We start from the raw sequence: 16,239 nt of genomic DNA, 5'->3' as shown, positions 1-16,239 counted from the left end.
GCCAGTAAATGAGACCAACCCCTCATAGCCTGGAAGCTAGCATGGCATTCGGTGTCGTCGTAGCTACCCCCCGTGAACTGTCAACCAAACAATCAGACGGTAGGCGTGTCCACAGGGGACCTGTTCGACATGCTGCTGCCCATGCTGACGATCTACCAGGAGTACGTGAGGAACCATCATTACTCGTTGCAAGTGCTGACGGAGTGCAAGCAGAGCCAGCCGTTTGCGACGTTGCTGGCGCGATTGGAAAGCAAGCCAGCGTGTCAGGGTCGGTCGTTGGAGACTTTCTTGACGTATCCTATGCATCAGGTACGTTGTTGGAACCAGAAAGTTGGTAGTTGTAGTGTTGTCTTAAAGTTACAAAGCTAAAGAAAACCTGATGTAGAAGTAAGAAGGCTCCTCAAGTGTTTAATACTCTGTGGAAACCTTGTTAGACTAGGCACAAAAAAAACGGACTGGTTTACAATCCTGTGTAAGGAAGTTGCAAAGAAGGGATGTATCAATTTTTGGTATGAATTTTAACATTACTTTTCCTTGCATTAAACGCAGTGTAGTAATGTCCTTATGAATTGCATATTATTTATATCTGTCTCTTTTTATAAATTTACAATCAGAGTTCTACGACCCAAATATCTGAATTCTGCATTCTTCCTAATTCCTCTTGGATCGGGTAACCAGATATAATAACGTCAAAAATAGTCTTTAGAATCAGAACCTATAATAGTGAATTCTAATAATGGTTATTCGAACCAGATACTAAATGCGTTTCATTCAGATACCTCGCTACATTATAACCCTGCACGAGCTGCTGGCGCACACGCCGCACGACCACGTGGAGCGCCGGAGCCTGCAGCATGCGCGGGCGCAGTTAGAAGAACTTTCGAGGCAAATGCATGACGAGGTGAGGCACATTGCTTTCAAGGTATTTGTATGTATTGACGTATTTTTTCCCGTTTTATAGAACAGACATAAGATAAACACAATATACACATACTGGCATTAAGAAAACTCACAGAAATATGCCTAACTACCTACTGATAATGGCGCAGTGTCAGAATAATCAAATTTTTATTAAAGATCACTTGCTGGGTCAAAGATCAAGGAGTTATGTTAACATTATGGTCGATAGAGGAGAAACTTTGTTATCCAAACAGTATAAGTAGGTAACATAAAAATCTTAAGAAGATATTGACTGTAAGACCTATTTATATTATGTATCATATCTATGATATTGACAGGTGAGCGAGACAGAAAACCTGCGCAAGAACTTAGCCGTGGAGCGCATGATCATCGAGGGCTGCGACATTCTCCTCGACGTCAACCAAGTCTTCATCAGACAAGGTACTTAAATCTTAATACAATAAATAAAAATGGTAGTAATTGATATACATATTACAATTTCCAAGCATGCCTCTTTACTTAAAATATAGCTGTGTCGCACGCGTTCCAGCATTCAGTAGATTTAATGATTTGATTGAGAGGTTAAAAAATATGTCGTCGACTATATAAGGGCTACTTGCACCATTGACTAACCTGGGGTTAGCCAGTTAAACTTGGAGTTACCATGGTTACCAGTACAATTTGACACTGGGTAAACGGTTTAACTGTTTAACCCAGCGTTAGTGGGATGATGCAAGTGGCGCTAGCTAAGTCACACAAAACAATGACTAATAGTTTGTTATAGTTTATAGTGTAACGCGGAAAAATGCGAAGTATTGACATGGGACGTAACTTTAGAAGCAACTATTTAATAGTAATTGATCTGTTATTCCTTAGGAACTATTTCACAAGTGGTAGGCAAGGGCCGTCGAGCCTCACTCCAAGCCCGCCAAGCGTTCCTGTTCAGCAACCACCTACTCCTCAGCACCAGGGCTACGGGAGGGAGACTGCATCTGCCACCAACTGGAAGGCTGCCACTGCATGACGCATTGCTAGTTGAAGATCCTAGCAGTCATGATGATGATGGTATGTTTCCAAGATTACATTTATCCAAGATCCAAGATTATATTTTTCCATCTGAAGATCTTACTGAAGATCTTGAGAGGCTTCTGACTTACTCAAGATCTTAGGAGGTACATCCCAACATAGTTACATGAGGAGAACTAAATCTTACAGATGATCATTTGATCAGTTGTATGTGTTAGCTCTCAGTCAGATGATGTTTTTTACCAGTGACATGTTGCTTCGCAATAATTTGAAAAATATTTTATCAAAAGTTTTGGATCCAACTTTATACTTTACTAAATACTTTATGGTAAGTTAAGGTCGTCCAATTACCTCTTCTATCAGGCGGAAGTTTACAAATATTCACAGCACGAGACGTGCTCTTTGAATTGCTAACATCGTCAGTTACATCAAAATTACTTTTGTTCGTTTTCAGATTCTACATCCGTCTGTTCTTCCCCAGGAGGCGATCTCTATCAAGGAAAAGATTTCAAGATTCTCGTTGAAGTCAAAGGAGAACAGATCTGTGCTCACTTAGGTAAGTAGGTACCTATATAACGTTAGTTCTGTTGCTTTTGTGTGTTCTAAATACTTCGAATGCTCTCTTATATTGATGTTTTGGGCAGTAAATAGTGACAGAATGAAAAATTTATGGTCTGAAATTTTAAAAACATTTTTCCAGCTTTGAAGTACCTAAATACCTAATTATTATTTTTTTTTATTTGGGAATCTGGAGGCTACGCAGATCCATCATTTGAGGGGCTTATATCTTTAAACATTTTTAGCGTAGACAGACTCTATTAAGGATGACTCACACTAGACCGGGCCGGGGCCGGCCCGGAGCTTCCGGCGCTTCGTCTTCTATGGAAAGTACCACGTATCGGGCGCCTCTGCACGGGCCCGGCCTAGTCTAGCGTGACTCATCCTTTAAGCTTAATCTGACCGTCATTTGTACCGGTCAATGCTTGACTTAAATTTGTTGCCTTTGTTTATCAATAACAGTGGCAGCGACTCTCGAGGAGAAAGCAGCCTGGACCTCCGAACTAGCGCAGTGTATGGAGAGCGCCGCGTTGACTGAGCTGCTTAGAGCTTGCGGTTCATGCGGTGCCGCCTCCGCCAGCCTGCCCGCCTGCCGCTCCGACCGAGCGCTATTCACTGATGACGTCGACATACGGTTCAGCAGGTAGTCTTATTAAACCAGCACCATGCTGGTGGCCTAGCGGTAAGAGCATGCGACTTGCAATCCGGAGGTCGCGGGTTCAAACACTTCAAACCCCGGCTCGTACCAATGTGATTTTCGGAACTTATGTACGAAATATCATTTGATATTTACCAGTCGCTTTTCGGTTTAGGAAAATATCGTGAGGAAACCAGACTAATACCAATAAGGTTTCCCCTCTGGGTTGGAAGGTCAGATGGCAGTCGCTTTCGTAATAACTAGTGCCCACGCCAATTCCTAGGATTAGTTGCCAAGCGGACCCCAGGCTCCCATGAGCCGTGGTAAAATGCAGGGACAACGCGAGGAAGATGATGATGGATTTTTGGGATATGTCATCATTGCAGCATATGAAGTACTAGCATATTGTGAGGGAACGATAAAGAAAGTGAAAACTCTCATCTATTCTCATTTCATTTTACGTTTTATACTATTTTGGACAACATAAATGTAATTTTTCAGATCAATAAAAATTTTCAGGACATTGAATTCATGCAAGGTGCCACAGATCAGATCGGCCACCCCACAACGACTTCTACAGCGGCTTACTGGTGAGTGATGCCAATTTTATTTCAGGTATGTCTTCCACCAAGCAATCTTATGTAGACAATGTCCAACCTGTATGTTTAGAATCGTATAGTCACTTTATCATGTCATGCTTAATCAGTATTTTAACAAGTCTACTGGAGATATCCAAGAGGGTCAGGGAGGCGGCAGCATTGCTAACTAAATGTATGCCCCTCCCACTCCCCTGGAACTGACTTCCCGTAGCCCATCAGCTGGCGACATCCTTGGCTGTATCACTCATGTGATTCAATCATTAAATTCTAAGCAGGTATGTAAATCCATAGCCATACAAAGTAACACTGTCCATACAATGATCTTTAAGCGTCGCCACAAGATTCATCTGCCTTAGTGTAAGGCCTGAGTGGACGCTCGAGTTGGGCGTGTAGCGGGGCGGGGCGTGCGGCGTGCATGTTAAACAAATGCAAACGTATAGTGGCGGCCTTAGTGCACGCTATTCAAATCACTTGTGAGCCCGACGCCTCGCTGCATGCCCCGCCTAACGCTCCGCTTCAAGCGTCCACTCAGGCCTTACACTTAGCTTAAAAAAACCTAGAAACTTTCCTTTTTTTCAGATCTCCGCTTCCTCTCAGTGGATTTCTTAAACACGTTTCTACTGACGTACCGCGTGTTCACCGACGGCGTGACTGTCCTCGAGGCTCTGAAGCAGGTGTTCTACGAGCAGTCAGCCCAGGAGTTGGAGCTGGCTCCGCCGCCCGATGCTACGCGGAAGACCAGCGCCGCCAGCTCTGTATCAGGCAAATTCCCTCCATATTTCCATAAGGAAAAATCTCGCAAAGAAAGCTCTCTCAAAATTTTAAGTGGAGAATTTTTCAAAATTAATCTTTCTTTAATTTATGAGAGATTTTTCTGAAGTTTCCGATAATATCAGAAACTTTCTGCCACTTTCACATGATAATGTATTGTATACTCATACAACATCTACTTCCTGGTAAACATGTTAAATTGGTTGCAATGTTGGGTAAACTTACCTAATTAATTAATTAAAATATAATTACTGGTGTTTTAGGATATGGATCTGAATTCAGTGAAAGAGATTGGCATTGGAAACCTTCGAGATTAAAAAGTAAGTTTACACTTAAGCCTTTTTACTAACAATAACACTTTATTCATCTTTTTATTATTTTATGTTCTAAAGGTATTTATAAGGATAGGAACTAAAGCGTTTAATTTTCACGCAGGCGAGGAAGACGATAAGCTGTCGCCATATTTAATGGCGCCATCACGACGGACCTCCTCAATAAGCGTATGCAAGGTAAATCAATTATTTATTCACCTTTGAATATTATTTGGAGCCAGGCCAAAAGCAACTGACAAACTGAAAAACACATAATAAGTTTAAATTTTGGTTAACCTTGAACTACTTGTTTCGACTATGATATTTCAAAATAAAATAACCAGGTATATGGTATATAAATAAGCATACAGCGTAAGTAAAATGATGTTACTGATAAATGTTCTTATTGGATTGTCTTTAACCATGCTTACAAAAGGAAGAGGAAAAAGAGGAGAAAGATGAAAAAGACAACGGCCTCTTAACTATCCCAAAGATAATGGCCACGTCTTCTAGCAATGAGACTTTGAAAGGTAACCTAAGCTTTCATTTCTGAAAAATCATTTTATCAATTATTAGTACTTGAGAATGATGACCAAGGATCTCGGAAACATGTCGCGCGAGTTTGTTAAAATTCGTGAGTTAAACCATTTTAGTTTGATTTAGTTAGTTTAAGTTAAAAAATCATTATGTACTTCACGATAGTTCCAGTTGAAGTATTATGTAGTTTTAAAAATGTTTTAATTCAAGATCTGTAAAATATAACGTTGTTTAAAACTCGGTTATGGAATGATATCATGAGTATCACATGACAAATATTGATACCTTTATAAGAAATATAAAAACATAACGTCATCCAACAGTTTCGCTGGAAATTATATTATACTATAACGATAAACGGCCTGCCACAATAAACAAATATATATATTTAAAGGTACAACCCCGACATCCCCCGGCGGCATAAGCTCAGTGACCCTAGTGGGGACCCCAAAGAAGTCCAGCCCCGAACCCCCGGACCCCAAGACCCGCAAGTCCCCGACCAAGGATAATGATGCGGCCGCAGCCATCATGAAGGTTGAGAGCATAGAGCTGGTGGAGCAGAGCGATGAAGATATTAAATATAAGGAAGAGGAACAGGAAAAAAGTAAAAAGGAGGAAAAGTTTAAGATTTCGCAGAGGTTTTCAGAGGTAAGTTTCTTTAAGAAGATTTGATGATGGGCAACCTTATGTAGATATAGTGGATAGACTCCAAGGACATTGATGCGGTAGCAGCCATCATGAAGGATGAGAGCATAGAGCTGGTCGATCAGAGCGACGAGAATATCAAGTATAAGGAGGAGGAACAGGAGAAAGAATAAGAAAGAGGAGAAGAGAGAGAAGGGACCCCCTTGTTTCCCATAAAGTTTTAAGTCATAATGTATTGTTTGTCATATTATCATTAGTCATCAAACTGAAACCGTTAACATTTCAGGATTTTCGTTAGGTTATCCTATAGATAGGTTAGGTTAGGTTTGTTTTATGGCAATCCTGAAAAGTGACGCGTTTCTGAACCAAATGAATTATGACTAACGAAAATTCTGACAAACAATACATTATGTTGTCTTAAAACTATTTGGGAAACAATAGAGACCCGAGAGAGAAGAACTCGAACTGTTCTATATCGCAGAGAGGTTGTCGGAGGTAAGTTTCTTTTAGAATGTTCGATGATGGACATCCTTAAATGTGCTGCGGAAAAAAAATAAGATTTCATTCTGAATTCTGATGCTATTTGAAAGAAGAATCTTTACTGACCCTAAGTATCTATAGTAAGTATGCTTTCTAATGCGCTTTACTCGACGATAAGGAATCAGTGCGTGCGACGTATAACTATGATGGATGCGGATACGGATGGTAGCCGCAGTCGCATATTATTATATAGGCTATAGCCTCAATGGATAAAAAATACTAAATAAGACCACTCATACTACTCATGCTGCACGGATTCCGAATCAACAAGACCAAGCCAAATCCCTCATTGCTGACAAGATCAAGCCATATCCAAATCCCTTATTCGTTTCTCAGCGAGTCCGCACAATGTCGCAAAGCCCACGGCGCCTGCTGCCGGCAGCGATGTCGGCGTCGGACGCGCGGCGCCGCTCCGACGGTGCGCGGGAGGCCGCCGCCGCCGCCGCCGCCGCTGAAGAGAGCCGCCGGGCTTCGGACACAGGACGGTACACACCTCGGCGTTCTGTCAGGTATGGGATTAGGGTTGCCAGATGGTCGGGATTTGGCGGGATTCTCCCGATTTTAAGCATGTGTTCCCGATTCCCGACAAAGTGAAAGTTGTCCCGAAAAACAGCTTCACGTTATAAAACAATAATTTCAAGTTCCTAACTGTCGTCGAGCGAGCGAGCGACCCGCGTCGAGTCCGTCAGCGCGGCATGGCGAAATCTCTGCCCAATCGGGCAGAGCAGCTGACAGCCAATAATGTGAAATATCGTTGTTTTTAATATAATTATTTTAATTTGAATGCTTCTTTTTTCCCGACTTAAGTCCCAAAATCCCGAAAAAATATATATATTTTCCCGATAATAGCGCCTTTCGATCTGGCAACCCTATATGGGATCCATTTCAAGTCGCACGAGAGTATCGCCATCAGCCATATTATTAACCGCTTTTATAGTTCATTGAAGGTGATGCCGACAGTCAAGTATCGGAATTAACTTGGGTTACGCTCTTTTCCTCTTCACTTTTCAGTTTGAGTCGCTTATGGTATCAATATATGTGCATCAAAAAGTCCACATTTTGTTTCTTTGGCAGCGAGCGTCGCTTCACCAACTCTTCGATCAACAGCGAGAGGCGCCGCTACTGGGGCGGCTCGGAGCCACGCTCCTCTGTCACTTCTCAGGTGTCCCAAGTACAGGTATTTTCATGTTTTTTGATGCATTACATTACAATATTACGCTCTAAATACCTACATTTAAGTATTTTGCCTTAAGCGCGAGCAACACACTACGTTCGTAGCTGGTAACGCGTTTTTCAGCTTCATAGCGAAAAGCCCCAACAAACTGGCAACTCACCTAGCGGGTTGCTGGCAGTGAGTGTGTTAATAATTTTAGACACGCTATTGAAGCAAAGGACCCAAATATTTGAACTCTGGTGATGTTTCGTAGGTAGGTACTCTTCTTTCATTATCTTATTGTTTTTTATACCTTTCCAGAATTATCGTCGTGAAACGAGCCAATCCAAGGCAGGAGTCGTCATTACGTCATTCCGCCAGTCTCACAGGAGGTACGACTAACCTATTATTATTTCTACCATTATCATCATCTCTCTTATTCATAACTTTATCGATTTACTAATTATTGTTCAGCACAAATTGAGAGCTTATTCAAATCTCAATGTTGTGGCATGTAACTTTTCTAAAATTGTACAATCACAATTTTTAATTGCACACAATTACGGGTCGGACCGTGACGTCCGTCGCGCAACAAAATTGTTTAGAAATAAAAAATCAGAATAATTCAATTGGTATTCATTTAACAGCTTCGGAAAAGACCCGTTGTGGTGAGTGAGAGAGAGGTAACTCGTAGACTGCAGGCTTTTAGAGCGGCCGTAGAGGACTTTGAAATTACGCTTTTTTAGAATTTTGCCCTTTAAGATTTTTTTGTATGGTCCTCGATAGATGTAGTACACAGGGCACATCGAACTACACTTTGAACAGAACTCACCACACGTTTTACTTTTGACTTTGAATCTGCTTATACTCAGCCACTATCACGTCGACAGCAATTCAGTCTACATTAGCTGCCATCTTCTTCTTTATCAAACTTGTGTTAACTTTTCCTACATGTTCTTCAGTCACAAATGGCACAAGCCTCACGCCATCAAAATCAGAAAACAGGAACTAACACAATTCGGACATTTGTATGTAAAAAATATATTTGAAATTCGTAGAGAATTGGCACGATTTAATCATATCCTTTTCGTTGATGTAAAAGCCTGAACGATTGATATCTTTGAGGTTTTTGCGTCATGATCGATTCAAAATTATCTACTTACGAAACTGTCCATGTATTGTGATTCATTATATGTCTCCTTTAAATAAATTCTTGACTAAATCAATATATGCATGAACTTAAATCGTTTTTAATTTTACCATTTCCTATCTATTTGTCTTTTCTCTATGCATGTAGTAGTTTTTTTTTACTATATGGCGTTACGTGATTTATTCTAGTCTTAATTTTGCTTTCTCTCTTTTTATCTTTCACTAACAATGTCCGTCTAGTTTCAATCTTAAGTCTTATCTTTACATATAAACATTCTAGTCAATTCTGTGTCCTTATCATCACCAAATAAATTCTACGTCGGGCTTTGACAAACTAAATGGCTATCTATTAAAGTATGCACTAATATAATTATATAATAAATATTAGACGTCATAACTATTATTACTAATCCAAATAACTTTGTGGTCACCAAGATGCTCAGCGAGATGTCATTCTGTAGTGAACCATTTTTCTGCTAAAAACCTGAAATACTTTTGAAATTCCACGAACAAGCTTACAAGATCGATATATAAATCAAAAACGAAAAAAGAAATACAATAGCCTTGAAATACTGAACTAAAAAACTTTTAATAACGATTTTCAATTTAAAATAAATGAAACTCTAAAAGGGGTAATTGTCTTTAGCTTTTTCACTCAGCGTGGCAAAGAGTGGTCAAAAACCAAAGTACTTTAAGTTTCTAAGCCTAAATTTGGCGTATATTTTCGAATATACTCAAGGCTCAGGTAAGTAGAAAAACATAAACACCCGAAGGTTAGCCTTTTTTTACCGGAATGTTCCTAGGTATTGCAGCCCGCACTTTTAACCCATTTTTGTTATTAAGGACCTAGCCAAATGACAACCGTTTAAAATAGACAACGCCAAACGAAATTTAAATAACCTATCTTTATGAAAAAACCGCATGATTTACCTCTAGGGACAGGCCTTGCCTAAGTGTGGGGGTCAGAGTATAAAATGTATGTAACTGTTCTTGTATTTTTCCGAAATAAACTATTTGTATCTATCACGCTCACGTCACTTTTCCTAACTTTCTGAAACATTTTTGGTTTTCGATTGACGTTGATCAGTATACGGTTATCTTGGCTAGGTGCCGTGTATCTTTTCTTTATCTTCACTGGAGTTTTCAATATGTAGGAGCAGTACTTCAACCGCAGCGGTTGCGTTCGCCGTGGCCACGTCGGCGTCGTCGAACCCGCGGTCGCCACCCACCACGTCACCGCCGCAGACTAGACGAGACTCTGTTATATCCACTGCTGCTACTATGCGAGTGTTGAATGTGCTGAGGTGAGCACTTCAGAAAAAAATTAGGTTATTAGCAAAGCTTGTGGTCATACAATTACCATTGATAGTGTTGATAGAGAGAAATACAAATAGTTTCTGAATTAGAAAGGACTAAAAGGAAAAGTTGTAAGATTTTGGGGGAACATGAAAAAAAATAATATTTGATGGCTGAAATATTCATCATGTTGATCACCACAACAATTTTTTGGCAGAGGCCTCAAAGAGGAATCAATGCAATTCATTAAATAGGCAATATAGGCATCCGGAACCATGTGGACCATGTACTATAGGAGGTTACGACCCTCAGTTCTGAGGAGTACCAAGCAAAGAGGAGAAGGAGGAGGATATGCACACCTGTTATAAGAACGAGAACCAAGTTTTCACGGCCTACTGCAGAGTTTCTAAACATACCTATGTATAAAAAGAAAAACTTGAACGACATGTTTATATCGTAAATAAAAACTGTTAGGAACAACAATATGAGATTCACGTTAAAAACTATCTTGTCTCATCACGACCAGGCACTGGATCTCCAAGCACTCCTCCGACTTCTGGTCAGACGAGCGTCTCCGCGGCCTCACCATGGACTTCCTCAAGGAGATCGAGGCCAGTCCAGGACTGTTGCCGGCGGAACATAAGGCGGCTGCTCAGTTGTTGAGGCTGTTGGAACGGTCACCTGATAGGGCGGTGGATTTGAAGGCTCTCTTTGCTCCGCCTCCAGTAAGTAGGCGTTTTTTTTTTGTTGTCCCCTACACTTTTTTTTAATTTGGGATTTTTTATGTTATTTCTACTCAGAATCACGAGCTCTTTCTATCCTAATAGGAGAAAAAAGTGTCCTAAGGTTTTTATTTCCATTACGTCACCATTTTTCATAGACTTTGTATGGCGGTCGGGAATGGAAAAATCGAAAACAGTAGGGAAATTTTGGGACACTTTTTTTCTCCTATTAGGACAGAAAGAGCCGAGCCCAAAATTTCCATACATTTTTCGATTTTTCCATTCCGCGACCGCCATACAAAGTCTATGAAAAATGGTGACGTAATGGAAATAAAAACCTTAGGACACTTTTTTCTCCTATTAGGATAGAAAGAGCTCGTGATTCTGAGTAGAAATAACATAAAAAATCCCAAATTTGAAAAAAAAGTGTAGGGGACAACAAAAAAAACGCCCAAGTACCATCACTACCAATAGGTTATCTTTATTACCATTGTCATTTTGTTTATTATCATCAGGGCCGTCATTATTTAAATCATATTTACCATAAATATCATCAGTATCATCGCCGTCATTGTCATCAATAATTGTATCGTTTACTTTATTATATAACGTGCCAAATTCATAAGCAATTTTCCATTCATCTTTGGTAAAATCATCTACGGCATCATTGTTATCTATATTATTGACATGCTCATTATCGTTATCGTTTTTTTGAATATTTTCGTTGTCATTATTATAACCGTTGTAAACGTCTGCATTCTCAAGGATTTTTTTTGTCATTATTCAAAGTAAATTATTTATTTACTATTTATTTTTGCAGGTACCAACTAAAGAAAGCGTGGAAACTCTGTCAGCACTGGAGATAGCTGAGCAAATGACGTATTTGGACTATCAGATCTTTAGCTCCATTCACAGCGAGTAAGGAAAAAATAATTTATACCTATTTGAAAAATGTTATCAGCAGTGGATCCAAAGTTAATTTTTTTGTAATCTTTCAGAGAATTCCTGGGGCAAGCGTGGACGAAGGCCGACAAGGCTGAACGAGCGCCACACATCCTGCTGATGACGTCACACTTCAATCACATCTCCAACCTCGTCATCTCGGAAATCCTCAAGAAATATACTTTGGCAGGTTTGTATGTTCAAATTGATACTTAATACTTCTTTATGTGGAACATCTTCGATTTTTAATAAAATTCGACGTGAAGGTGGAAGCCTGAACTCTACGCAGGTTACATTCATATCGTGCTACTACATACTCTACATGGATGCTTTGGATGTGTGGAGTACCTATGTTTAGTTTGTCTTTGACTTTTTATGTTTTTTTTCTATGGTTGAACAGATTAATCAATCATTATTAGACCAAACTAGATATGGTTGTTGTTTATTTCAAATCTTAATATTACATGGCGCAGTCGGTAGGGTAAGATGCTTCTCTGATTAAGTAAGACGTGATTTTGCTTAGCTTCACTTTATATATTCTGTAAAACACATATTTGTAAAGTCTTATTCAAACGTGGAAAGTAAATTTGAACCATTTCTCTCTTTCGTCAAAGAAGCTCATCCAGAAAAAAAACCACTTCAGAACTCAATAGAAAGGTCTCAAGAAAAGATTTGATAAATGGGTCAAACACAAAACTGTGTTCGCTTCTTTCCTGTAGACATACACAAAAGTTAAGACCTATAAAGGTTAATTTTCTTATTTTAACTCACATGAAATGGTATTCCGTTTACTTATTTGGATAAGTAGGTATGATAAAATCATTACCTACATGCCCACAAGCTATTAACTATTGCCCACAGGTGAGAAAACTGTACAGTTCGCGCGAACACACAAGTTTTGTGTTTGACCCAGATGTGCAAATAGTGTAGAGTCAGCAATAAAAGAATGTATCAAAAAATTTTTTTCTCCAGGACGCGTGGCCGCCATAGAAAAGTGGGCAGCCGTAGCCGACATAGCACGTTGTCTTCATAACTTCAACGGCGTGCTGCAAGTATGTGCTGCACTGTCCAACACGTCGGTATATCGTCTCAAGAAGACTTGGGAGAAGGTCTCCAAAACTGTAAGTTCACCGTTTGCAAGCTCGTTTGCGTGGACCGTTCATCGTATAGGTAGGTATTTTGGAAGGTAAAAGTTACTCAACACAAATCAAATACACTAAAAGTACAGTAAAAAATTAAGACAACCGACCGACAGTCTTCAAAAAAAGTATCATACTATAGGTTCGAGTATTGTTTCGCGTTACATGGTGTTAAATATTATTTTATTTATCATACTATCGATCATCACAGAATCATAACTAACTCTATAATTTAATTTTGATTGTCTAATAAAAGTAAATACTCAGTATAGGTAAGTCCGTGGTTTTTAGGGTTCCGTACCAAAAAGGCACAAAAGGGACCCTTATGTTTGTTCATCCAGCAGTTTTATTCAATCATTTAAATTATTTATTTTCAGAGCAAGCAGACGATGGAAAAAATGCAGACGATCATATCCTCTGAATGTCGATTCCGAATTTTGAGAGATGCCCTTCACAGGTCAGTACCTAATTTTGAAAATCCGTATCATATTCAAATTATTAAATAGTAATTATATTTAATTTTTATCCGTGGATTCCTATAATTAACACCCTTTTCACATCTTTGGGAACAAATCAAATTATTTTATTAAATATTTTGATTTGTGTTTTGTGCCGTGGCGGGGTGGCATAGGGGTTCAAGGCGTTAGCCCTGATTGCTAAAGACGCCGGTTCGAATCCGGCCTTCACCACTGGAGGGCTTCGTCACTTTTTCCTGAATATATATGACATCAATTTCAGTTTACAATCCTTGATTAAGTATCCTTGAATAAGTCATGGCAATTACACCGTATAGTATACCTACATAATATTTAGTAGTAGCCATGGCTCACTCCGCGATTTCGGCGCGTCGGGACGTAAGTACATGCGGCTCACACCAATTTTGGTGTCTAGCAGTAGTAATTGCGGACGCCTATGCCTGCTCGCGCTTGCGCTTATAATATTATCTCTCGTAATACACGCGTTTTGTTAGAGAGTGAACCTTCTTTACCTGTACCTAGTACTTATTATTCTGTGGCGTGAGGTTTAAACTACTAGTGGCAATTAGCTATAATTGCCATCATATTTTACGTACATTTTTATAGTATCGCAACTATATTTTAGTACGTTACCCATCAATTTATAACAGGTGCGATCCGCCATGCATCCCGTACCTGGGAATGTACCTGTCGGACCTCTCTTTCATTGACGAGGGCACAACCAACTACACTCCTGATGGCCTGCTCAACTTTTCCAAAATGCGTATGGTAAGTGTAAGGTATAAGATATTTGTTGTTGTTGTACATTTGTACTTAACTATTAATTATCCATCGTCAAATTTATGTTTATTTAAAAAAATCTAAATAGGTATTACGTTTTAAAATGTATGTTAATCTTTCGAAACACCATTTGTGAGTGTTGTTTTAAGGTTTACTGTGGGGCTAGGTCGATATGTGTCAAGATTGTCCCATAATATGTAATTACCAATTTATTTTATCTTAATACGTTAATAATTAATTTTCGTATATTTCAGATCGCGCACGTTATTCGAGAAATAAGAAACTTCCAGCAAACACCGTACAAGATAGATCACATTCCAAAAGTAAGTCAACGTTTGTGATTTTTTAACATATTCCATTAACTTCCATTAATTCCCACATTTAATAAAAAAATAATGTAATAAACGTATTTAAATCAATCAGAAATAGCACGGCATACAAAATAGGTAGGTATTCGACTTTACAGCTGAATCAGCAAAGCACCAGAAACTGACAGGGAACCAGTAATAATCACTTCAATCTGTATCCATGAAAATAAGGGTAGGAAACCAGTAAGCTGCACAGTGTTGCTGTGCTAAACTTACACTTCCAAATCTCAAAAGGAGGAGGTTATCAATTTGGTTGAATATTTTTTTTTTGAAGTGAAAATTTCTTTAGCGGCGCTGTGCATTTTTTGAGGTGGGGAAAAAATGTTAAACTGATCAAAAAACTGTTACAATGTCACTGAGTTTTTACTTCTGCCGGCACTCCCGGAGTGCAACCCGTTGTTTTTTTGAAAATTCTGTTTTTGTTTGTATGTATAAGACATGTGTTTGTTTGTGTTTGTATGCAGACAGATTTTTCAAAACCCAGTTCTGATGACGTAATCCATGAGGAATCGAGGGAATTCCTCAAATCTTAAAGGCTACATATAGTGATTTTTGTGTTTTTATCAACAAATCAAGCATATAGGTAGGTACATTAAAAAAAGTGACATTTGAGGAAGTGGAACTGCTGATGACGATCAGAACGGAACTCTTCAACAACGCATAGTTCACGTTTGGCGATTCGTCCTCTTCGTTATGTTTGTTAAGCATATTAAGTTTTTAACCACAATTTTTTCAAGCTCGAGTTCTAATGATAGTAGCTAGAGAAGCCGGTTTATAGGGTTCCGTACCCAAAGGGTAAAACCGGGACCCTATTACTAAGACTCCGCTGTCCGTCCGTCCGTCCGTCCGTCCGTCCGTCTGTCACCAGGCTGTATCTCACGAACCGTGATAGCTAGACAGTAGAAATTTTCACAGATGATGTATTTCTGTTGCCGCTATAACAACAAATACTAAAAACAGAATAAAATAAAGATTTAAGTGGGGCTCCCATACAACAAACGTGATTTTTGACCGAAGTTAAGCAACGTCGGGCGGGGTCAGTACTTGGATGGGTGACCGTTTTTTTGCTTGTTTTGCTCTATTTTTTGTTGATGGTGCGGAACCCTCCGTGCGCGAGTCCGACTCGCACTTGGCCGCTTTTTTCTTTTAAAGTTTATTTTTATTGTATCAGGTGTGCGACTTCCTGCTCGACCGCAACCTTGTCATTCCCGAGGAGCGGCAGTACACGCTGTCTTTAGAGTTGGAGCCCCGCGTGGCGCGCGGCTCGGCGGCCGGGCTGCACTCGCACTCGCACTCGGCCGCGCCCGCCTCGCCCGGCTCCTAGCGGCGGCGGCGCGCGTCCCTCGCGGCGCTCGCGCCGCTGCGCCCCGAGCGCTAGGACGCGCGGCACACACTGAATACACTGAGACAGTGATATGGCTATAGAGTGAGAAAATGAGATCAGACAGACATGAATGGCTAGACTGAGACAGTGCAGTGTAGAGTGAGAAGATGAGATCGCTGTGCTTAAGTTAATAAGCGAATTGAATTGATGGACCCGAACAGTGTCGTAAGTGTGCAGTGGGGTGACCTACTGAGGGTTCAGGCGGAGTATGTCACTTTCTTAGGACGTCACATTCTGAGTTTGTCACTTTCTGACTTTGTCACTTTCTGAGATCGTCACATTCTGAGTTCGTCACATTCTGAGTTC

General features: G+C 39.9%; 1 protein-coding gene across 1 annotated transcript in view; it reads left to right on the top strand.

The window, feature by feature from the left end:
• LOC134656628 (ras-specific guanine nucleotide-releasing factor 2-like) overlaps positions 1 to 15,873 on the top strand; it is a 76,363-nt gene extending 60,490 nt beyond the window's left edge. The window contains exons 11-34 of the mRNA XM_063512184.1: positions 116 to 309; positions 776 to 901; positions 1,239 to 1,341; positions 1,777 to 1,965; positions 2,381 to 2,482; positions 2,947 to 3,127; positions 3,641 to 3,711; positions 4,300 to 4,482; positions 4,755 to 4,811; positions 4,927 to 5,000; positions 5,239 to 5,332; positions 5,734 to 5,987; positions 6,831 to 7,033; positions 7,599 to 7,701; positions 7,999 to 8,069; positions 9,981 to 10,130; positions 10,649 to 10,847; positions 11,665 to 11,762; positions 11,843 to 11,976; positions 12,759 to 12,907; positions 13,303 to 13,382; positions 14,052 to 14,169; positions 14,436 to 14,504; positions 15,721 to 15,873. Of these exons, the coding sequence (XP_063368254.1) occupies positions 116 to 309; positions 776 to 901; positions 1,239 to 1,341; positions 1,777 to 1,965; positions 2,381 to 2,482; positions 2,947 to 3,127; positions 3,641 to 3,711; positions 4,300 to 4,482; positions 4,755 to 4,811; positions 4,927 to 5,000; positions 5,239 to 5,332; positions 5,734 to 5,987; positions 6,831 to 7,033; positions 7,599 to 7,701; positions 7,999 to 8,069; positions 9,981 to 10,130; positions 10,649 to 10,847; positions 11,665 to 11,762; positions 11,843 to 11,976; positions 12,759 to 12,907; positions 13,303 to 13,382; positions 14,052 to 14,169; positions 14,436 to 14,504; positions 15,721 to 15,873 (3,155 nt within the window). The remainder of the gene's footprint in view (positions 1 to 115; positions 310 to 775; positions 902 to 1,238; positions 1,342 to 1,776; positions 1,966 to 2,380; positions 2,483 to 2,946; positions 3,128 to 3,640; positions 3,712 to 4,299; positions 4,483 to 4,754; positions 4,812 to 4,926; positions 5,001 to 5,238; positions 5,333 to 5,733; positions 5,988 to 6,830; positions 7,034 to 7,598; positions 7,702 to 7,998; positions 8,070 to 9,980; positions 10,131 to 10,648; positions 10,848 to 11,664; positions 11,763 to 11,842; positions 11,977 to 12,758; positions 12,908 to 13,302; positions 13,383 to 14,051; positions 14,170 to 14,435; positions 14,505 to 15,720) is intronic.
• The last annotated feature ends 366 nt before the right edge of the window (positions 15,874 to 16,239 follow it).

The sequence above is a fragment of the Cydia amplana genome, chromosome 18, assembly GCF_948474715.1.
Source record: "Cydia amplana chromosome 18, ilCydAmpl1.1, whole genome shotgun sequence".
Classification (NCBI taxonomy): domain Eukaryota; kingdom Metazoa; phylum Arthropoda; class Insecta; order Lepidoptera; family Tortricidae; genus Cydia; species Cydia amplana.
The sequence above is the reverse complement of the archived record's forward strand: the minus strand, read 5'-3'. Positions and strand labels throughout refer to the sequence as shown.